Here is a 23,383-nt window from a genome sequence, read left to right as displayed (position 1 = left end):
TCGCACCCAAACACAGCACAATTCTTTACTTAACCTCGGCGCGCTCTTATCCACCCGAGGCCACCCACTGACACTGCGGCCCACCGCACCCGACTTCGCACGGGTACAAGAGCCGACGCGTGCGCGGCACCCCTCCGACCCCCGCAGACCAGAACGGCGCCGCACACCTCCGACCCCTTCCACCCACCCGAGCCGACAGCAGCAAGCTAAGCCCGGCAGACAGGTGGGACCATACCACGTCTGGGCCCATCTATCAGCGTAGCACACGGGTAGGCCCCACCGTGAGCGTGGGACGCTATGTAGCGGTTTCTGACGGTGATTTCCTCGCCCCTTTTCCATCCCCAAACCCAAAGGCAAACCCCTCTTTTGAATTCCCTCCCCCTCTCCCCTCGGCCGCCTCGCCGCCGACCCGGCCCGGGACGGAGGCCCCCTCCCTCCCGGAACCTCCTGGAAGCTTCCGCGGCTCCCTCCCCTGCTCCGGCAACAGCCCGCGTCGTCGCCGCCGCCGAGGGCCAGCACCTCGCGCTGCCGGCCCGTTGCTTGCAGCGGGAGGAAAGGTATTCGTTCCCCGCCCCACTTTGCTTCGATTTGGTCCTTCTGTAGGGGCGGCAGCAGCGGCGCCGCCCCCTCCCCGTTCCGTCTCCGCCGGGGGTTAACTTCTCCCCGCACACGCCACGGATACGCTGTTTGGTTGTTTCGGGTATGGATTAGGCTGCGGTTGTCGCGTCCCGTGCCCCGTTCGATTCTCCGCGCTGCGGTGCGCTGCTCCTCCGGTGCCGTTCGGGGGCCGCAACCGCGCGGGGCGTGGCGCCCAGGGGTTGCGAGCCGCTCGCATTTGGAGGGATTTGCGAGCCGCTCGCATTTGGAGGGATTTGCGAGCTTGATGTAGCGGTTCCTCTGCGGCGTGTTGATTCTGGTTTCGCGCTAGGCCGAGGCTGATCTGGTTGGGTTTGCGCGAGGTGCTTTCGGCTGCTCGTTTGAATTGATATTGTACCTGGTGCCTCCGTTTATTTATTTTTTGCTTCCCAGTTCATGTTTAGATTAATTTGGTTGGTCTTCTTCTGAGAGCGTAGGTGTACTTTTGGCTGCTCGTTTGAATTGATTTGTATCGGGTGCCTCCATTCAATTTGCCTCCCAGTTCATGTTCAGATTGATTTGCTTGGTCATTTCTTAGAGCAGAGGAGGTTTACCTTCTGCTGTCATATACTAAAGCAGAAATGTAACAGTAAATTGTTTGGTCTGACTGGGAACAAGTAATTGTCTGGATTTCGCCATATTCTCTGTAGTATTTGTTGTGACAGAATCAAACTCTAGCAGAACGGGCTCATATGAACTTATGATGCTTGATGCACCCCCTATTCTATATATCTAGACCCAACTTTAACAGAAATTTTGTTTGGTCTGGCCAGAACAGGTAGTTGTTAGGTTTCCCCTTTTCAGTGTAGCCTCTGTTATAACAAAATTGAACTCCGCAAAATGGTTTGGTATCACCTATGAACTTATGCTGTTAACATGAATACATGATTGGATAATGCTTTCTAGGCGTGTGGTGGCTGAATTAATTAGCATGATAAAGGCTTGATCTGGCATGCAGTGCCTATTTCCATCCTTTTGTGTTCTGTTTTGCTGATGTGAAGGAGCTTGTGGAAGGCTGTGGCATAATAATGGCTGCTAACCTGTTATAGATTTGACCTCATAGGACATTTATCAATTTTGTTGTTGGAAATTTCCCAACTTCAACAGAAATTTTGTTTGGTCTGGCCAGAACAGGTGGTCGTTAGGTTTCCCCTACTCTGTGTAGCCTCTGTTATAACAAAATCGAACTATAGCAAAATGGTTTGGTGTCACCTATGAACTTATGGTGCTAGCATGTTTGGATGCCGCTTTCTGGATGTTCGATAGCTGAAGTAATCAGCAAGATAAAGGCTTAATCTAGCATGCAGTACCTATTTTCATCTTTTTATGTTTTGCTTCCCAGTTCATGTTTAGATTAATTTGGTTGGTCTTCTTCTGAGAGCATAGGTGTACTTTTGGCTGCTCCTTTGAATCGATCTGTATCGGGTCCCTCCATTCAATTTGCCTCCCAGTTCATGTTCGGATTGATTTGCTTGGTCATTTTCTTAGGGCAGAGGAGGTGTACCTTCTGCTATCATATACTAAAGCCAAAATGTAACAGTAAATTGTTTGGTCTGACTGGGAATATGTAATTGTTTGGATTTCCTCCTATTCCGTGCAGTGCTTGCTGTAACAAAATCGAAATCTAGCAAAATGGACTGATATGAACTTATGATGCTTGATGCACCCCCTGTTCTTATCTAGACCCAACTTTAACAGAAGTTTTGTTTGTTCTTGCCAGGACAGGCAGTCGTTAGGTTTCCCCTACTCTGCGTAGCCCCTGTTTGTTATAACAAAATCGAACTCTAGCCAAATGGTTTGGTATCACCTACTCCCTCCGTTCCGAAATAATTGTCTTTCTAGCCATCTCAAATAGACTACAACATACGGATGTATGTAGACATGTTTTAGAGTGTAGATTCACTCATTTTGCTTCGTATGTAGTCACTTGTTGAAATCTCTAGAAAGACAATTATTTCAAAACGGAGGGAGTATGACTTTATGGTGCTAGTATGATTGGATAAGGCTTTCTAGATGTGTGATGGCTGAAGTAATCAGCAAGATAAAGGCTTAATCTAGCATGCGGTGCCTATTTCCATCTTTTTGTGTTCTGTTTTGCTGATGTGAAGGAGCTTGCGGAAGTATATAGCATAATGACTGCTAGCCTGTTATATATTTGACCCTCATAGGACATTTATCTATCTTGCTTTTGGCAATTGACAACATATGTAATTGATGTTTCTGTGGTGTAGGGGTCAAGATGGTTGTCGGATCATTCATCACCAGAGCTTTAATGTAAGCAGCAATTCAGTTCTTATTTAATCACAGCAATGGTGTGATTCTTGTTTACACCCACAATGTTTCTGCTATTTATCCGTTTTGCAGACTTGTTCTTGGATATGCATATCCAGCTTATGATTGTTACAAGACAGTGGAGCTGAATAGGCCTGAGATTGAGCAGTTGCGGTTCTGGTGTCAGTACTGGTATGTCTTTGACGTCCTTCCATTTTATTTTGGGCTATCATTCTTTGTTTTTGCTTGGTCTCACATGCATGACCATGGTTTTGCAGGATTTTACTTGCAATGCTTACTGTTTTCGAGAGAGTTGGGGATAATTTCATATCATGGTAATGTGACTCATTTGAATTCGGATTTTGGGTGATTACAGTTGGGGGACTTCATCTGCTTGATGGTTGATAGTTCCATTTTCATACAGGTTGCCAATGTATAGTGAAGCAAAGCTGGCTTTTATTGTGTATTTGTGGTATCCTAAGACACAGGTTTTGTTTCCTGCTTTTTGTGTTGCCATAACATGTTATGTCTTATGGCTTGTCTCTAACAAAGGGTTATTCCAGGGGACTTCATATGTCTATGAGTCGTTCTTCAAGCCTTATATCGCAAAACACGAATCTGAGATTGATCGCAATCTTCTTGAGTTGAGGACAAGGGCTAGTGATATTGCTGTTACTTACTTCCACAAGGTTGCAGACTACAGCCAGTCAAGGTTCCATGAAATCTTGCAATATATTGCTTCTCAATCACAAGGATCTCGTTCTCAGGTACTTTCAAAACTTTAAAGCTTGTGTGACAGTCATTTTGTACTGCTATGATGTCTATTTTAGCGAGAAGTGTAACACTACCCACTATATGATGACTGAACTTCTATAGTTTGTACTCCCTCCGTCCCAAAATTCTTGTCTTAGATTTGTCTAGATACGGATGTATCTAATACTAAAACGTGACTTGATACATCCGTATTTAGACAAATCTAAGACAAGAATTATGGGACGGAGGGAGTATATGATATAATCTGGTGGCTTGTTCCATAATGGTAGTGCTATTTAGGTTTTCTTCTATTTGAGCCCAATGTTGTAGGCTGGAGTAGAATTTTAAATGCTAGGCCATGAATTTATTCACATGTTGTATTGATAACGATGTATGTATTGCATCCTACCACCACATGTTTTTTTTAAATGTTAAAATGATCTTAAATTCACATTGATTCCCTGATTTCTAGTGGAAGTTAGAAAAACATGAATAATACCCATTTCTATGTTCCTTTATGCAACACTTCTTTTTACATTCAGCCTCTCGTCTACGAGTGGTGTTTACTGATTTTTTTTTGTAGTTACAATTGGAGTTAAATAATACTCCTATGTTTGGGTAAAAGAAATATAGTATGACGCTCAGAGATCATATATTGCTCCAAAATTTTGGCATATGCATTTACCTTCCATTTATAATAGAGAGAATATGCATCTAATTTTTCCTAGTTCTGAGAATTTCTGTGAATTATCGATAGGTTGGGAAATTTGCTCTGGTCTTCTAAGAGCGCTACTACTGGAGTGTTTTCACACCATATTGTGAAATTCTAGAAATATTTCCCCCTAGTGTTCAGTTGAATATTCTACCTTGCGTGCACTCTAAGAATTTGTGTGTATGTCCTGGTCGCACCCTTTGGAAGAATTTGTGTGCCGCACAAGTTCTGCTATGTCATCAACTCATCACCATGTAGTTGCATTATAACATTATCCCTTTTTCTTTTCATCAGTTAGGGCGCAGTTTAGTCAAACCCAATTGTTCTGCCAAATCAAACTGGCTTACGATTGTACCTGGATTTATCACTATTCAGTAATCTCTGTTGGTATTTGGTAGGAAATGGCATTTGTTTCTCTGGTTTATTTTACAGCTTAGGAGCCTGAGTTGTGGTTAATTGTGGCATTTGCGTGGACAAAATTAGCTAGCAATGATTTTGTAGTATCATGCCATTCATCTACCATACTCCTGTACCAATTTTCTTGCAAGAATTATCACAATAGGATTATTCATGGTGTCCTCGACCTCTAGGTTGCTTAGCTCTTATTTGTTTGGGCACACATACAAAAGCAAACTTGTCTAGAATTACCTTGTCATGCTTGATGCTTTACATATCTTGTTAAAGACAACATAGATATTTGATCGTGTACTGACAGTGATCAAGTTGACGACCTGCAATTTAGTTTTGCTCCATACCTCTGGTACTTCTAGCAAAGTTTGATCTATAGTTCCACATAGTTTGTATCACCTTGCATGAATAGCACTTCCATTCTTGTTACATCCTTTGTTAGAGTTAGTAACCTGAGAAGCACGTATAATATATAATTTCCATATTGGAATGTGATAACTGCTGCACCATTTCGTCATACCATTTGTTAGGAAGGGTTAGGATTATTCATGTACAGAAGTTCTGTGTGCATTTGTCGAGAGTGCAGCATGGGCTTTCTGTTTACCAGTTGCAGGATTCAGAGTCAGATGGTTTTTTAGAACTCATTAACTTACCTAGTATTGTGTGCTTGTGCGTGTGTGTGTCAGTGTCAGCTGTATATGTCTCATGTACTTACTTTACTGTCTCTCTATACAGGCACAGCAACAGCAGCAGCGTCCACCACCTCCACGGACTCGGATGGCGAATCCTGCACCACCACCTGTTCCCGCACCAACGGCACCACCGATGCCGCCACAGGCCGCCCAAGTTCCTCCTACTCCACCAAGGATGCAGGTGCAAGATAAAGGCCCAGTTCCAGTTGCCCCTCCTGGCGCAGTGCCTCCTGTGCAGCAACAAACACCTTCCTGTCCTGGCCCTGTCGCCGGCAACAGCCCCCCAAAGAGTGAAGACATGCTGGTTGATCAATCTGGGCCTTCGACAAGCAACGTGCCACCCCGCCCAACAATGCCTGAAGACGAGGAGACGCTCATCCAGGAGGCTATTCGGTTGACTCGGGGCCGGCTCAGGAGGCGCATGGGTGGATCTGGACCTCCATCCAACTAGCTCTTCTCGCACTTACGACGATGGCAGGGGAAATGCTGGGTTGGTCCATCAGGCATGGCTGAATTTCCTCGCACAGTTGCAAGCTCACGTCCACCTTGTAAAACGATGAATCCTGGTTCCTGTTGTTTCACAGCCCAGATTGTGTATATAAACCCACCCCATGCCAGGGGTAAAAACGCTGGGATGCCAGTGGACCACCAGTTTAGCTAGGCGGTAGCAGAAGATGGTGGTTAAGATGCTCGGTGAAATCGGTTCCAACTTAGTTCTGTCGAAATTCGTTGGTGGTGACTTCGTCTGTATTGGAAAGTGGTTCAAAGGTGAAGTGAAATAATCTTAGGCTGTACCGGGAAGATAGAACCTTCGCCCGCCTCGCATTAGCACGTTCTGTTGCTGCTACATTTATTTAGCTGCTTCTCGAGTTTGGCATTGCATGCCAGTAAGAAAATCTGTATCATTTAGTAGAGCTGATTTTTTCTGAGCCTGCTTGAGGGACAGATGCATTTTATCACCTCTGGCCACCAACAAAGCTTCACTGCCCTTTTCAGGTTCCGTATGCACGCGTGACTTGCATATAATGAAATAGAGTTGCGTAGACTTTCTCAGATTTGCAGTACGCGTTCGCATCTGCAATACTGGATGCATGCTAGGAAATCAAATCAAATATGTTGGAAATATTAGCACCACCTTTTCGATTAATCTAGTTCACGAGTTAACAGTAAGCATATGATTCACAGTATGCAACTCATACCGATAGGTGATAGCTAAACATGTGAGCATGTATAACACAAAGAACAAAACATCTATGTACAGGACATATATGGCTAGCAGATGAACGAGTTAGTAGGGGATGAACAAGTCATACTCTTTGGTTGGCCAGGCAGCGACAGCAACAACCTTGACGTCGTCCGTGGCTTTCTTCTTGGCGGCTTTGTCATCGTTCGCCATGGGATCATGCAGGGAAAGTAGTTGAAGTAGAGGAGGACAGAGACGCTCCCCAAAAACCTTATGGCCCTTCTCCCGGGTAGGATCTCGAAGGACGTGGTTTCGAGGGCACCCGCTCTCTTGGCCAACTGTGCATGCGGTTGTCAGGATGGGATCTCTTGGCCAACTGTGCATGCGGTTGTCGGGATGGGATCGCCAGAAGCAGCACACTGAAAGGTACATTTAGATGACGGATAGGGTTACGCGAGGAGAGAGTGTGTCTATCAACTACACTGGCCAACTCTTGCATTATATAGACTGCCAGGTAGGGAGTCATGGGCCTGGGCTTAGGCCCACGATTGTGTTGATGCACGCCAACTAATACAAATAACACAAAGGTGATGCCAATTGTTAGTGTTTACAAGGAAATTAATGATTTCACCATGAAGAGGCGACAATGTCATTTTAGTACATCTAAGCCGCTAGCAGCTAGTGGCCGTCTTGCTGGCTGTGTTGGGACAAACCGGACTACCTCGCTCTCACACTCGCTCGGACATAGGTGGAAAAGAAGAGGGACACAAATATTTCCGGCGCACAAACGCCACATCACACGAACGGCGTCAATTTACTGGGCACATACCCGGGCTCGGCAACGCACCGTGGCATGGCTCATACCGACGCACTTACAACGAGTACACGGGGGCTTTTTTAACCCAAGCTAGCTCCAATGCACACACTCACAAAAGCCAGCCACAATGCTCGGCGCCACTACGCGCGCACACACACTTGTTGGGAAACCGGGTCCACCACGAGGGTGGCGGCGGACACGTGCGATGCGCACGGCTTAGCCCCTTCTGGTTCCACACTTTACGTTAAATGAGTATTTATCTCTTGACCCCTGCCCCTATATAAATACTCGTTTATATAGCTTACCTCGTTAGTTATCATGATTCCATGATTTCATACAATAAATTCGAGTAAACTCGATTTGGTTGTAAGCTCCATGAGAGCATATTCTTTACATTGGCGATTGGATGACATTTATGTCATTCATTTATTTCATTATTTATCCATGATAGTACTCCCTCTCTCTCAGTTTAAAGGGCGTGCGCGTACCCCTAGGTCGTCAATTTGACCAACCTAATATAAATCATATATTATAAAAAATATATTAATATAAAATTCAGATGTTCTATTTTCAAACCGTATAATTTTTGTGTTATATAGTTTATATTAGGGTGATAAAAATGGTAACCTAGGTATACGCGTAGGACTTGTAAACTGAGACGGAGGGAGTATGTCATGTTCCGAAATGTGTGCATTTATTATTAATGTAGCTTGTTCCTCATTACATTAGTTAGATGTTATATTTTAGAACGCATGTGGTGCCCGAACGGAGGAAACGTGCCTTGCCGATAGCGCCACACACACACCATTTTATGAAAAATTGCACTGATTGTCAGACTGATATTTTTTTGGATTCGGCATGTAAAAACTAAGCATACTTGTCTCTTTTTGGCTGTGATAGAGCATGCGATCTGGCGCTGGTGTGATGTGACACACTGTGTGGATCAAACTAAATTTGAATTTCAAATTACCTTTTACTGGCGGACATATATAGGATAGCGTTGAATGACGGCCTCTCGCATTCGTGTACGCGGACTGGTCCCCCTGTCCACGGACGAACGTGGAAGAAAAAATTATGGATCACCGTTTTTTTTAGCTCGAAACACTTCATTTCATTAATGAACCTGCCGAGCAAAATCGCTGGCCATAAAAATTTGGGCGAAGGTAGGGACCAGACCCAGCTGTGGGGGTGTGGACCGGACTGGTTTCAGTTGTTTTTTCCTATTTTCTTTTGTCGGGTTTTTTTGTGCTGGTTTGTGTTGGGTTTTTCCTTTTTTCATGTTTCTTTTTTGTTTTGTGTTTTATTCCTTTTTATTTTCTTGTTTGTTTGTCCTTTTTCTCTTCTATTTTAAGTTTCATGTTTTGTTTTAAAAATATACTAAGATATTAAAAAAATATGGGTTTAAAAAAATACATGAATATTACACTATTTTAAAATTACATGAAGACTTTTCAAATGGGTGGAAAACTTGTTTAATTACATGAATAATTTCTCAAATGGACGAATGCTTTCATTAATAACATGATCGCTTTCACAGGAAATGCATGAACATGTTTTGAAAGTATATGAACACTTTTTAAAATATGTGAACATTTCTTTAAAAGTACATGTATTTTATTCAGAATAGATGAACACATCTTAATTACATGAACATTTAATAAAAATACTGAACATTTTTATTCTACATGGCATTTTTTTACATACACGTGAACACCTTTTTTAGTCGTACACACATTTTTGTTAAAATGTTTGAACTAACATTCCTAAAAAATGCACGTACATTTCTGTGAAGTTGGAAAAAATTATGTTGTCGAAATCTCTTCCTCTCCACTTGCAGATTTCGTCCCAGATTCCGTATGAAACCCATCCCGGTCATTGAGATTTCAGGGCGGGCGCAATCTATAGTAGCAACAACGACGTAGCTCTCTTCTAGTGAGCACTCTTCCAACCTAGCACAGATATATATGGCTGCTGCTTTACCCCGTAGGCGCCACAACATTTGTATGGGAAAGGAGGCTACGAATCACCCTAGTCATTTAGATCCAGGGACGTGGAGAAGTTTCAGCGCAAGGTCGGCAAAAAAAATCCTACCTCCTTTTCTGGCCAGACATCCTGCGTGTGTGTACGTCGGCGCAGTAATATAAATGTTCGTCGCTGCCTATATGTATTTGTTCGTGGCGGCTTGACAAGTACGGTAGTTGCTCACTTGCTCCTTAGCCAACAGTTGTGTGGTTACAGAGGTGATAGTCGCAACTGACTGATGGCGGCGCACGTCTTCTCCTCCGTCGAGCCACCGCTGTTCTCAGCCTCGCCGGTGGCCGGAGTTGGCGGCCGGCGACGTCGATCCTTCCGCCCTTGCATGGTGACGAGCCCTACCCGGGACTCCCACGCGATGGCCGATGGTTTTGACTTCCAGGTGAGGTGCTCGACTCGACTCGCACGTCGTCTTGTAAATCTTTATAAGAGCAATTTTAACATGCACGGAGACAGAGAGTAAGAGGAGCATGTTAAAAAACCTCTCTTTTCACACGGAAGGTAAGAAGTTAAGAGTTAATCAAACCCACTATTTAGTACAATCAACGGCTTAGATCTATTTTATACTCGTATCTTTCATGTGAAAATGGAAAATAAGAGGGAGCAGGATAGAAAACCCTCAGTAAGTGAAGTATTTTGGTGACAGAAAGAAAACGAAAATGTTAACGCCCACACGTGTGGGCGTTTGCACATCGCCCACACGCCTCCATCACCACTCATTTTGCCACGTATGAATAGATGACATCAGCAGAATTTTTTTTGGTTTTCGGCTTAAAAATGTTGTATCTTCTAAATAAAAAAGCGAACTAAAAATCCGTTTTCACCATTAAATCCGTCTCGACGAGATCTTCAAAACTAGACCCCATGTTGATATGTTTCGATGATTTTTTTTTTGTCAGAAGTTGCCACGATGTTTACACTGCAGTTGCCATAGGGCTTAAACTAAAGTTGCCATGTGGCAATTTTAGTTTGTAGATCATGGCAATTTTAGTATTTTGATGATGGCAACTCTAGTACTTTGACCATGAAAATTATTTTTTGTATGAACCATGGCAATTTTACGTGCATGTATCATGGCAATTTTAGTTTATGGTTCATGGCAAGTCTAGTTTCTTAATTCCCCGTTTTATAAATGTCAAAATTTACTTTTAAATGTAGAAGAAAAGAGCTGAAACATATCATGGCAACTTCAGTGTAAACATCATGACAATTCATATGCAATAGACATGGCAACTTTTAATCCAAAAAAAAATTCATTAAAACATATCAACATTGGATCTAGTTTCGAAGATCTCATCGCGAGGGATTTAATGGTGAAAACGGATTTTCAATCGGATTTTTCGTTTAAGAGATAAAACATTTTAAAAACTGAAAATCCAAAAAAATTCCTGCATGCATGCATGCGATGACGTGGCAATCTGTTTACATTAGAGACGTGTGGTGCGTCTTCCTTCCTGCCACACGTGTGGCAGTTAGCGCGACCCAAAGAGAAAGAAACTTCTGATTGCGTTTGTGCCAATAATAAGGATACAAGATTATTTAAATCGAATGTCTCGGTGATGAGCTAGGCGAGAAGAATATCATTATCTATTGATTCAATCTAACGTTGCAATAAGCGACGGGTCTAGAAATTCATCTTAGTGGGTTCCAAGTTAACACTCAGACACTCGAGCACCGGTAATAGACACATTACATAACTAGTACTCACTCGCTTCATAAATATAAGAGATGTTCTGGATATTTTAATATTACTATGTACAGACTAAAATGACTGAACAAACACATTAGAACATGTCTATCAAGGCTGGGTCGGCAAAATCCAGAGCCCTGTGCGAAACTAAAAAATGGGGCCCCATCTCACTAAAATAAACTAATGAGCAATATAACGTATATGATATAATGTCTTACATAGCAATTGGATGTGTAAAAAAGCATACCTATTCAACTCCCGGTTGCCTGATATTTATTTGAACAAGTCATTCTTTTAGTATTCTTTGAAATGAAATGTTCAATGATATCCTTGTAATTAATCTTCTTCAACACTTTGCTCTCAAGCGCAGAAGTGGAGCCAGGATTTAAACATGAAGGGGTTGAGGGAAGAGAATGACCACGCAATAGATAAAACTTCACGGAAAATGATCCTTGTGAATCTTTATTATTAGATTGACTTTAGACCATGGGGTCTATTGCAGCAATTTCATTTGGGTTAAGTGATCATGTGATTTGCCAAATTAATCAAAGTCATCTACTATGGAAAAGCGACACACCTAATTTGTGAATTAACCTGTTGTCTTATATGCAAGTAAACGAGATCACTAGAATACTGGATTGAAATCCACCAACATAATAAAAACTAGTACTTAATACATACCTATAGATCTAACTGCTCAAGAAACGGATACGCCAATACAATACAGTGATCTGCGGACTGAATACTCGCACCGCACTGCTGCCAGTGTAGGATGGACGAACCATGACGGCGGTGTGTAGGTGGCATCCGGCAACTCACAAGGCAACCGACAGGGCAGCGACGGCGGCGCGGAATAGATGGACGCTAGGTCTTGGAAAACATACAATTTTTTTTAGACAAGCCAAACATACAAATGAAAGTACAGTTTACCACAGTGGCCTAAATACAGGATAATGCGCGTGGGCTGTTTTGGGCTTCAGTACACAGCACATGAAGGTAATTATGGCTGGGCATAAAGTAATTATATCTTCTGCCATAGTACAACACATAATTAGTGCGGAAAAAAACCCAGCGCTACGCTGAATCTTTTGAGGGCGGCAATCGTTGGCTGCCTCTGGATGGAATGCCGCTCGCTGCCGCAAGTTGTCCGGCGGACGCACAGGGAGATCGATCGAGGGTTCGCGCGTGGGCCGGCCTGTAAAATGTTTCGATGTTCCGGTTTTAGGAACCTTCTCGCTTGTTCCCAGCCGTTTTTTCCGGTTTTGGGAACCTTCTAGAAGCTTCCTAACACTTTTTTTCTGTTTCTGTTTCGTCTTTTTTTTCCTTTTTCCTGTTTATTATTTCTTCTCTATCTTTTCCTTTTCTACCTTTACAAGTTTTCTTTTTTCATCCTTTTCTTTCTGTTTCTTTTCTTTATTTTTCCTCCTCTTCAGTTTTTCATTTTTCATAATTTTAAAAATATTCAAACTATTAAAATTTTGTCTGCATGTAAAAACTATTCGTTCTTTACAAAAATTTTTGAAGTTAAAAAAATTGTTCGCTTATCAAAAAATATGTTCAAAGTTTAAAAAATGTGTTCCGGTTTTCAAAATATTGTTCATGTATTGAAAAAATGTTTGAATTTCCAAACGTTTGAGATTTTTAAAAAGGTTCTAAATTTTCAAAAAAATTCTTCAATTTTAAAAACTGCTCATGCTATCGAAATTCCTTTCTTTCAAAATTTTATTCTACTTACCAAATTTTGTTCACAAATTCAAAATATTCATAGTTCTAAAATTTTGTTCACAAAATTCAAAAAATGTTCATATTTTCAAGTTTTGTTTAGGAGTTCGTAAAAAATGTTCCTCTTTCAAAATTCATTCGCAAATTTGAGAAAAATGTTCATGTTTTCCAATTTTATTTGGTTGTTTCAAAAATTGTTTCTATTTCAAATTTTGTTCGTAACTTTCAAGAATGTGTCTGTTTCTAATTTTGTTTGGGAATTTCAAAAAATGTTCGACTTTTTAAAAAATGCTAACGAATTTGAAAAATGTTCATCTTCTTTTCTCGTTTTTCTGCTTATTTTCTCCTGTTCCTTTTTCCTTTTTAGAATATATCAGAGTTCTAAAAAACATTCTTGATTTGATAAACTGTTCATATTTCTAAAAAAATGTTCAAAATTTTAAAAAATGTTCGAATTTTATAAAATGTTTTCATTTTCAAATTTTGTCCTGAGTTTGAAAAAATGTTCTTGTTTCAAAAATTGTTGACCGATTCCAAAACTATTCGTGTTTCCAAATTATTGTCCAGAGTTTCAAAAAATGTCGCCTTTAATGAGAATTTATTCACATATTCAATAATGTTCGCCATTTTCAAAAAAGTGTTCAGTTTATCAAGAAATGTTCGAGCTTTTTTTCTTCTTCTCAAAGTTGAAAAGTGGTCCCTTTGAAAAAACATATTTCCAAAATAATGTTCGCCTTCAGAATTTGACAAAATGCTCGGATCTATATTACCATTAGCTTCACACGCCATAGTACACGAAGAAGCTCATCTATCCCGTTGGCTAGGCTCGCGCATAAGCAACAGGAGGTCCCTGGTTTGATCCCTCCCTCGAGCAGACTTTTTGGGGATTTTTCACGCAACGAGCGGCGCATAGGAACTCCAGCTCTGGATAGGATGCGATGGATCCCGTTTGGGGGGCATCGAGCAGGCCGCTTGGACGCGGCAGGAAGAAAATATACATAGGCCTTATACCAATTTGGGCCCCCCAAAATCTATGGGCCCTGTGTGGGCCATACAGTCCCGCACAACTATGGGCCCGTCCCTGATGTCTATATACACCCGACTCAGTAAAAGTTCAAACATCTTATATCCGTGAACAGAGAGACTACATATATGCTAAAATAAGAAAAATTACTAGCTGCCGCTGGTTGCAATACTTTGTTTTTTTACACGGTTTTCTTGCGTGAAAAACTTTCAATCTATTCATGAACTGTTAACGTAGTACATAGTACTAGAAGTAAAAAGTACACCCAGGTTCGTAGACCACCTAGCGACGACTACATGCACTGGAACAAGCCGAAGGCATGCCGCCGTCATCGCCCCTCCCTCATGGGAGGCAGACAAATCTTGTTGTAGTAGACAGTCGGGAAGTCGTCATGATAAAGCCCCACTGGACCAGCGCACTAGGTCAACAACCGCCGCCGATGAAGAGATGTGTAGATCAGAAGGATCCAACTTGCAGGCACATGAACACAAACGAATGAAGATCGTATCCACGTGGATCCAGGAAGACAAACACCGACTTAATCCCATGAGATCCGCCAGAGAGAAACCTTCACATGCCCTTCGATGATGCTAGAAACACCACCCAGATGAGGGTTAGGCTGGGAGGACCTTATTCCATCTTCTGAGAGCCGTCGCCTCCCCTCTCCGAGTAGTACACAAAGCCTAACAAAACTAAAAAACCATCTGAAAACAAAGCCCTCCCGCCGGCAACTGCCGAGATCCACCGCGCTTCCTTGGAACTAAGACCACGAGATCGATCGACGGAGGCGCATAGGGTGCCCTGGCGTACAAGAGCGAAGGGGTATGCAACCAGACTATCGCTTACACGGTTGTTATTTGGAAGGATTTTACTAGCGAATCTATGAAGCCCAACCAAAATTTCCTCACAGAAAAACAACCAAAATACTTTTATTTCTGTCAATTATTATTTCAATAATAAACAAAAAACACTTCTAAACTTTTTTTGAAGAAAAAATTCACTTCTAAACTTGATTGGCCGCTGAGTATGGAATTTGGCGGGCGCCCGCCAAATAGCACGCCCCTTGGAAAGTTGACCCTTCCAATGAACATGATTCATTTTACCAAAGATGCACGGTTTTCAAAAACTCTACTGGATTTTGGTCATATTTTATTCTTTTGAATTATGTTTTCTGAAACTCTTTTCAAATTTCGGATATTGGAGCGGCCCCGAATTTCCAAACAGAAATTTGTAACATCTGGAACCAAATCCAAATCCATCTTTCTTTAGGGTCAAATCCATCCTCCTAGGGCATTTACAACGCGGATGCTAACGATCGACACCAAGGTTGATTTCCCGGCAGTTATGCCCGATTCCCACCCTAGACAGGGAATCTCGCTTGCGTCAATGCCGCGCAAGGCATCGAGCGCTTCTGTTTTCTTTTTTTCTTTTTTCATAAATCATGGGCCATCTATAGATTGCTATTGGCGTTGGAGGGATGGACACCCTACACAGTCGGCCCATGGATCTTTTTAAAAGATCTGCCGCCTTACGAGCCGTCAAATCTGGAGCGCCCAAGATTAACCTTCTACCATTGCAACACATGTCGTGTTGGGGTTATGTTACGGAAATTTTTGTAACATAGCTCAAGTTGCCGATTATTTTTTGCAACATATGTCTTGTTACAGTTTTTTTGCAACAGATGTCTTGTTGCATTTTTTTTTGGAACAAAGGTCTTGTTGAAATCTATTTATTTTGCAACATAGGTCTTGTTACAGTTTTTTTTTGCAACATACCTTATTGCTGAAACTGGTTGTAGAGAGCATCGACCATGTCGACCTAAGGAAAGGCTGGTGCTCCTTCGGGACGGTGGGGCGAAGGTGGACGTAACTCCCCCCCAAGGACACAGATGCTGGTGCTCCCACTGGGCGGCGGGATGCAGCTTGAGTTCGGGCGCACCAGGACGTCCAACATTCATGGTGGAGGTGGGCGGCAACGGCTGCGGTCACGCCCGCGACCTTGTCGGCATGCTGCCGGTGGCGAACGTCGATGACGGCGGTCGAAGCAGCACGAGACAGAGTTGGCTTGATGGGGATCTTGCGAGGTGCACGGGTGGTGGCCAATGTCGAGGGGATCCAGATCCCACAACACAACAGTTTTTGCGGCGGGGGAGATTGCAAGAACGACTTTAGTTGCAAAAACTAGTCTAGGTAATACGTTGCTTCTAGCCATCTGATTAAAACCTGATCTAACGGCCACAGTGGCGGTGGATCACACGCGTCGTTATCCGTCGGCTGATCCCAATCATTTCCCGTACATTTCCTATCATGTAAAAGCCTCAACAAGCGTTCACCGTTGAAGATGCCCTTATCACCAGTAGAAAGAGAATATCTTGATTTAAAAAAAAGAAAAAGAAAATATCTCCCCCTTGGTTTCTATTCTTTGTTCTCCCCTCACTTTCTCCTCGACTCTTCCAAATCACACAAATCCATTCTCCCGTCTCATCTCCCCAAAATCTCTCCTCTCTCAAATCCAGCGCCTTATGCGGTCTCCTCGTCCTCCCTCCCTCTCCTCCATATCGAGTCCCCCCTCCTGGCCATCAGCAACGCGCGGCCGTCCTCGTTCCTCGTGGCCATGGGCACGCGAAGTTTGGGCTGTTGGGTCTAACCCTATACGAAGGTAGAAGAATAAGTGCACGAGACAAGAGAAATTTTTTGGGGCGATGTACCCCCGCGCAAACCTCTTTTTACCGGTTCCTGGAGGTACCGGCAAACCATGCATCCATCGTTCGTCTTGTTTGCGTTTCGTGCATTTATGTGGCCCACCTCTAGTATAGCATTTTTATTTTCATAACCCACCTCTTGTATAACACTGTTGTATGTCAGATGGCTGGCCCACCTCTTTTCACCACTTTGCACTAGTATGTCAGCTACAGGTACTACTTCTGTCAGCATACCGTACGCATGCATGCAACTTCTTTCCTCTCTCTGCCCTTTCAAACAAATGCATCTTTTTATTTTTGCTTACAATTTTAGATGGTCACTGTCTTTCACAAAAATCCATTACTGAATTTTTTATATATATTCAAATTCCTTGCAACATGATATACAGAACAAGTTCAATATTGAATATTTTTCAACTAGATTTAAAAATAAGGTGTTTCACATTCTCAAAAAAATATCTCGTTTTATAGATTTCACTTAGTCCAAAAAATAAAATTCATAAGTTCATAGATATAAATCATTTCAAGGAATTGAAACATATATTTTAAGTCAAAACGATTGAAAATCAATCTTTTATAAGGACTGAAATCGGTCCTCTAAAATGAGTGAAATAATTCAAGCACTTCTTTTCAAATGAAACAAGCAAAAATTGTACTTTCAAATGAGTGAAATCAGGGAAACCGCTTATTTCAGTGTGTATATTGTGAGTGTAGTAGTTTTCTGAAACTACTAAAATGAGTGAAATCTATCTTTTGTAATGAGTGAAATCACTTTTTTGAAACAAGTGAAATATAGTATTTCAATTGAGTGAGCGTAATATGTTTTCTGAAATTAGTTTCTTGAAATATTATATTTCTGAAAAATTATATACCAGCTTATTGATATATATATGAAATCAATTTGTAAATGAGTGAAATCTGTATTTTCAAAGTAGTGAAATATTTTTTTTGGAATGAGTAAACTCTGTTTATTGAAATGAATAAAATCGTACTTTTTGCAATGTGAAACTAATTGAAACAGTAAAATTCAATCTAGCCAAATTGTATTCAAGACCGGTCTTGTTTTAAAGGTCTTATCACCCTGACTTCAAATGTACAAAAAAAATTCAATTACTGAAATTTGGTTCATAGTTATTAACCATTCAAAATATGACCAGGAAATAAAATGCAACTATTTTGTTTGGGGCAGAGAACCCATGCGCCGTCCTCTTCATCAGTCACCCAGTCCTGTCACATCAAAAGTTGTCACACATCTCACATGCATAGATGTATTCCTTTGTCTAATGTCTGTATTGCATAGCAAATTATTTTTACTTTATACACAAAAGGCTGGCACGAATCTCAGAGAAACCAAGTGAATGGTAGATTCTCCACAGGTAGCTCCCAGCTCCGGTAAAAAAAACTTAGCCGCGTACCCCTGGCGCTCAAACGCCCTAGTTTTTCTATTTCTCCGGCTTAACCAGCCTCCGCACGTCTCATCTGGACTTAGCAGACACCCCCTATTTATCTGGACTACCAAGATGAACTGAGAGCTTTTATTCTTGGTAGAAATTTATTCACATCACCATCAGTTCTCCAATGTGACTTTAAGGCTTGTTATTGAATTAGATATATTTTTTCTAACCATTTAAATTTCTGACTAACTGAATTACTCGGAAAAGAACTGACTAACTGCGCTGCTATAAGCCTTGGAGAAGATAGGAAAGTAGCCTGTTTTTTCCCCTTTGATGAATAGAAGAATTAGCCTCGCAAAGTGAAACATAAAGTCTCCCATATCTCCCATTTTTGCATTTTAATTTTTTTTCTCTCTCCATGGAATAACAGGAGGGCCTGAAGAGTGTTAAGGAAATGCTGCATCAAAACCATAAGGAAAAGAGGAAGGTGATGACTGATATTGATCACCTCAAGCGCCTCTGCATCGACCACTATTTCCAAAACGAGATCAATGATGGCATGGATGCGTGCTTGAATCTTGTTGACAGTGATGATCTACTAGATGCAACACTTTCCTTCAGGCTACTGAGAGAAGATGGATATGATATTTCAGCAGGTTAGTACACTTATCATATATTTTTCGATAGTATAGAAATGATCCCTCATTTTGTTTACGGTGTTCATGGGCCCAAGTCATTTTTACTGTTCATGGTCTTCAAATTCAGTACAAGATTTATAAGATAGTTCAAAATCATAATTTACTATAAAAAGATAAAAAACTTTGCCATGTGGGGCATGTTCCTTCTCGGCAATGGCTGTCACACCTAAAATCTTGGCTTGCTGGCACTCTCCTGTGGTGGTGCGTGGTGAGTGGTGACTGACCTTGCGTAGAGGAATGACTGGTCTAGAGGATGTGGGAACTCTGAGGATTTGCGACCTTCTCGAGGGCTTTTGATTCATTGGTCATGAATTTGTCATGCAGAATAGTACGCTTTTTTTGTCAGGGTCCAGAAGTTGTTCTAGCTAGTTGTGACTAATCCACATATCGAATTAAATTTATTTTTGCCCTTTTTTGAAAATGGAGGCTCGGCCCCGGCCTCCGCATCGGATGATGCATGCAGCCATTTTATTAAGAAGTCTCGAAGTAGCACAAAGTCATAAAAGTATTACAGCTCGCAAGCGGAGCGAAAAAGGAAAAAAGAAGCGAATGTTCAATATTACAACAGGTATGACAATGTAAAGGACAAGCTCCCTAGACTCCTATCTTGTTATGCAACCGCCATCTGAACTGGTTGAATATAGCCCGTGCTACCATCTCCCACTGGTTGCACCTAGTAACCAAAGGCTCCCTGAAGTCCGTAGGAGTGAGTAAGGACCACGTACGGATCCATACAGTAGCTCTGAAGATGACCTGCAAGAAAGTTAGATTAGGTTGTCTGTTAAAAATCATATCATTCCTGCAATTCCATATAGCCCAAAGAAGCGCACATATTTCAATCCGAATATCAATCGCAGTAATATGCTCCACCCCAGCTAACCACGTCCCAACTAACAATTCAATGTCAACTGGAGGAGTGATGTTAAAGGCTATATGGATCGTTCTCCAAAGCAATTTCGCGAATGGGCACTCTATGAATAAGTGTTGTATTGTTTCAACATGATCACAAAAACAACAACGTGAACTACCTACCCACCGCCTCTTTATTAAGTTATCTTTGGTTAGGATCATTTGTTTGTGAATGAACCACATAAATATTTTAATACGCAAGGGAACCTTAACCTTCCAAATATGTAACGATCTCAAGATTGGTCCAGAATTAGTCAGATCCATGTAAAAAGATTTCACCGTAAACACCCCATTTCTGGCTAACTTCCAGTGCATCGAATCTGGTTGGTCGGATAGTTGAACATCTATCAATCTCCGGACCAAGTGCATCCAGGTAGTCCATCGCTCACTAACTAACGCACGTCTGAACTGAATATTCAAGGGAGTCGATTGAAGTATGGTGCCTATGTAATCCTCCTTACGTTGCACAATGTTATATAGGGTGGGGTACTGTATGGCTAGTGGCGTCTCCCCTAACCACGTATCCTCCCAAAATCTTGTTGACATCTCATTGCCAACCACGAATTTGACCCTACGAAAGAACAAATCTTTCGTTCACACGAATCCCTTCCAGAATGGCGAGTCAGTTGGTCTCACGGTGACCTGGGCTAGCGTTTTTGATTGTAGATATTTATTGCGTAATATCTATGCCCACATACCCTCCGGCTCTGTCTCTAACCTGTAGAGCCATTTACTCATAAGACATTTATTCTTAACTTCCAGGTTTTCAATACCGAGACCCCCCTGGTCCTTGGGTCGGCATAGAATATCCCATCGTGCGAGACGGTATTTCTTCTTGGCCTCATCTGACTGCCAGAAGAATCGAGATCTAAAGAAGTCAAGTCTCTTCCACACCCCTTTTGGTACCTCGAAGAAAGATAATAGGAACATCGGCATACTAGTAAGTACTGAGTTTATCAACACTAGCCGACCTCCATACGACATTAGCTTGCCCTTCCAGCAACTAAGCTATTTTTCAATTCGATCTTCAATGCACTTCCATTCTTTATTAGATATCTTACGGTGATGAATCAGTATGCACAAATAGCTGAAAGGTAAAGAAACTAATTCACACCCAAACAATTGTCTATATGTGTCTTGCTCTTCTTTGGCCTTCAAGGCAGAACAACTCGCTCTTGTGAAAATTTATTTTTAATCCAGACAATGTTCGAAGACATAATATGAGTTTCATATTTTGCGCTTTTGCAATGTCATGTTTCATGAACAGATAGTGTTGTAAGCATATTGTAAAATGGAGACTCCCCCATCGACCAAACAAGGTACTAGCCCATCCACTTGACCGTTTTGCTTGGCCCTGCCTATAAGAATGGTCAACATATCGGCCACTATATTAAATTGGAGAGGAGACATGGAATCCCCTTGTCTCAACCCCTTGTGTGTCTGAAAGTAAAATTTATTTTCGCCCTGTTATTGCAACCACAGTTTATATTCCTAAAAACCTTTATCCTTGATGTGGTAGATGAGGTTCTTCAAAAGTTTGTCAATGAAAACGAGGACTTCAACGTTGATCATACCAAAGACATCAGAGGGTTGCTCAGCTTGCAGGACATATCACACTTGAACATGGGAGAAGCATCACTATACAAGGCAAATGACTTCTCAAGGAAACACCTCACTTCTGCAATTAAACACTTGGACCTAAACCTTGCAAGATATGTGAGGCATTCACTGGATCATCCCTACCATGTGAGCCTGATGCAGTACAAGGCTAGACACCACCTGAGCTATCTCCAGAGCTTGCCCACTCGGAACACTGCAATGGAGGAGCTGGCACTTGCAGACTTCAAGCTTAACAAGTTGCAGCATCAGATGGAAATGCAAGAGGTTAAGAGGTACATATATAAGTTCATTCCTTGCAAACTTTATGTTTTATCTGCAGCTCCCAGAAGAGGAATGTGGCTAGAGCATTTGTTTCTTCTCAGGTCCATCACAAAGACCACTGAGTTGAAAATTAGTACCTAATCTGTCTTCCAAGTTGATTTACCATCTTCACATTAGATAACATTCTCCATTTTATACCTATCTTTGGGGGTATTGACAAATTTCTTCTTTAACTTCTAAATGTCATTGTGACAGATGGTGGATGGGCCTGGGATTGGCTCAAGAAATACCAGCTACGCGTGACCAAATTCTTAAATGGTACATGTTTCCCATGACTATCCTCCAGGGGCAATCCTTCTCCAGATACCGGATTGAGATAACCAAAATCATTGCAATTGTCAGTATTGTGGATGACATCTTTGATGTTGTTGCAACACAAGAGGAGCTTTCTCGCTTCACCGAGGCAATCAGAACGTAGGCTTTTCCTTTCTGGCTACTATAAATTCATCTCGCTGTTTATGATCAACAGTAACTGTCAGTATTGTGTAACCGAAATTTCATGTTAGAAAATGCATTTCTTACAGGTGGGATCTTGCAGCTGCTGCATCACTTCCAAGCTACATGAGATCATGCTACAGTTCTCTTTATACAATCACAAATGACATCGCAGATATGGCTGAAAGAGAACATGGGCTGAACCCTATTGATCATCTCAAAAAAGATGTATGTCTCTTGGAATATCTTTATTCTTTTAGATTTCCTGATTTGTCTAGATAACCAACTAAATTGTTTGTTGGACGAGCAACATATGTATCTATCCAATATATAATATTTGAGAATATTTAAGTTCATGTATAAATATATTAAAAAAAGGAAAATAATAATCAACTGAAAATAGTGAATTCATTTTTCTTTTGCAGTGGGCCATGCTTTTCGATGCATTTTTGCTTGAGGCGAAATGGTTGTCTGCTAATCATGTTCCTTCCCTAGATGACTACCTATCGAACGGCGTCATCACTACAGGAGGACCACTTGCACTTGTGCATCTCTTTTCCATGCTAGGACATGATCCAACAAGGGATGCTACAAACCTCACGGCCGGCCGTATCCCTCCGATAATCTCCTGCCCGTCAAAGATCTTGAGACTTTGGGATGACATGGGCAGTGCCAAGGTCAGATTCCAACTGCTGAAATTACCCCCCTGCTTAATTAGAAACCTAGAATTTCTAATGAATCTTAGCCCCACTGGTTTAAGATACCATAACATGATCACCATTCTTGCACCATGCAGGACGAAGCGCAAGATGGCCTGGACGGATCATACAAGGAGTTGTACCTGAAAGAGAACCCCGGTGGCGACGCGAAGGGGCATATGCTGGCGCTGATCGAGAGTGAGTGGGGGGAGCTCAACAGGGAGTGCTTCTCCAGGAGGACATTCCCGCCCAGCATGACCCGGATCTCGCTAAACCTCGCGAGGATGGTGAGGGTCCTCTTTGGCTACGGCGAAGGGCAGACGCTCCCCGTCCTTGAGGAGTACATAAGGATGCTCTTGTTATGAATCATGCCCACACAATCAGGAATCGAGAGGATGACAGAACCAGAGGAAAGCTGGGGTTTTCCCATGAAAATCCTGCTTGAGGATTCTGCAGTTCCCCCTATATTCGCCATAGTGAAAGAATATACTTTGTAGAATGACACAGTCAAACTTTTCTAACATTGACTACATTTTTATAAATAGTGGTAAAGTGGAAATTGTATAATCTTCAAAGTTGATGCTCGGCATAGGTAGTGGGACCCGCCAGTCAGGTGGTGGACACGTGGCTGGTTTGCTAATCGTTAGCTTTGCCGAGAGGAGATC

The 23,383-nt window shown here is 41.9% G+C and overlaps 2 protein-coding genes across 2 annotated transcripts; both read left to right on the top strand.

Annotated features, from left to right (window-relative positions):
- The first annotated feature begins 270 nt into the window (after nt 1-270).
- LOC123135859 (putative HVA22-like protein g) lies at nt 271-6,329 on the top strand. Its single transcript, XM_044555090.1, has 7 exons — nt 271-557; nt 2,868-2,910; nt 3,001-3,099; nt 3,186-3,242; nt 3,332-3,395; nt 3,471-3,674; nt 5,516-6,329. The coding sequence occupies exons 2-7, from the start codon at nt 2,876-2,878 to the stop codon at nt 5,921-5,923; spliced, it is 867 nt and encodes a 288-aa protein (XP_044411025.1). The 5' UTR covers nt 271-557; nt 2,868-2,875; the 3' UTR covers nt 5,924-6,329.
- Nucleotides 6,330-9,600: 3,271 nt separating this feature from the next.
- LOC123135858 (S-(+)-linalool synthase, chloroplastic) lies at nt 9,601-23,367 on the top strand. Its single transcript, XM_044555089.1, has 7 exons — nt 9,601-9,888; nt 18,468-18,693; nt 21,164-21,536; nt 21,781-21,999; nt 22,110-22,248; nt 22,446-22,697; nt 22,817-23,367. Exons 1-7 carry the CDS (start codon nt 9,733-9,735, stop codon nt 23,081-23,083), a joined length of 1,632 nt encoding a protein of 543 aa, XP_044411024.1. The 5' UTR covers nt 9,601-9,732; the 3' UTR covers nt 23,084-23,367.
- Nucleotides 23,368-23,383: the final 16 nt, after the last annotated feature.

Source organism: Triticum aestivum, chromosome 6B (genome assembly GCF_018294505.1).
Source record: "Triticum aestivum cultivar Chinese Spring chromosome 6B, IWGSC CS RefSeq v2.1, whole genome shotgun sequence".
Lineage (NCBI taxonomy): Eukaryota > Viridiplantae > Streptophyta > Magnoliopsida > Poales > Poaceae > Triticum > Triticum aestivum.
The sequence above is the reverse complement of the archived record's forward strand: the minus strand, read 5'-3'. Positions and strand labels throughout refer to the sequence as shown.

Coding starts and splice junctions, on each gene's coding strand:
- LOC123135858 (XM_044555089.1), top strand. CDS start 9,733: ATGGCGGCGCACGTCTTCTCCTCCGTCGAGCCACCGCTGTTCTCAGCC. Junction 9,889..18,467: donor CCGATGGTTTTGACTTCCAG/GTGAGGTGCTCG, acceptor ATGGAATAACAG/GAGGGCCTGAAGAGTGTTAA. Junction 22,698..22,816: donor ATGACATGGGCAGTGCCAAG/GTCAGATTCCAA, acceptor TGCACCATGCAG/GACGAAGCGCAAGATGGCCT.
- LOC123135859 (XM_044555090.1), top strand. CDS start 2,876: ATGGTTGTCGGATCATTCATCACCAGAGCTTTAAT. Junction 2,911..3,000: donor TTCATCACCAGAGCTTTAAT/GTAAGCAGCAAT, acceptor TCCGTTTTGCAG/ACTTGTTCTTGGATATGCAT. Junction 3,396..3,470: donor TGTGGTATCCTAAGACACAG/GTTTTGTTTCCT, acceptor GGGTTATTCCAG/GGGACTTCATATGTCTATGA.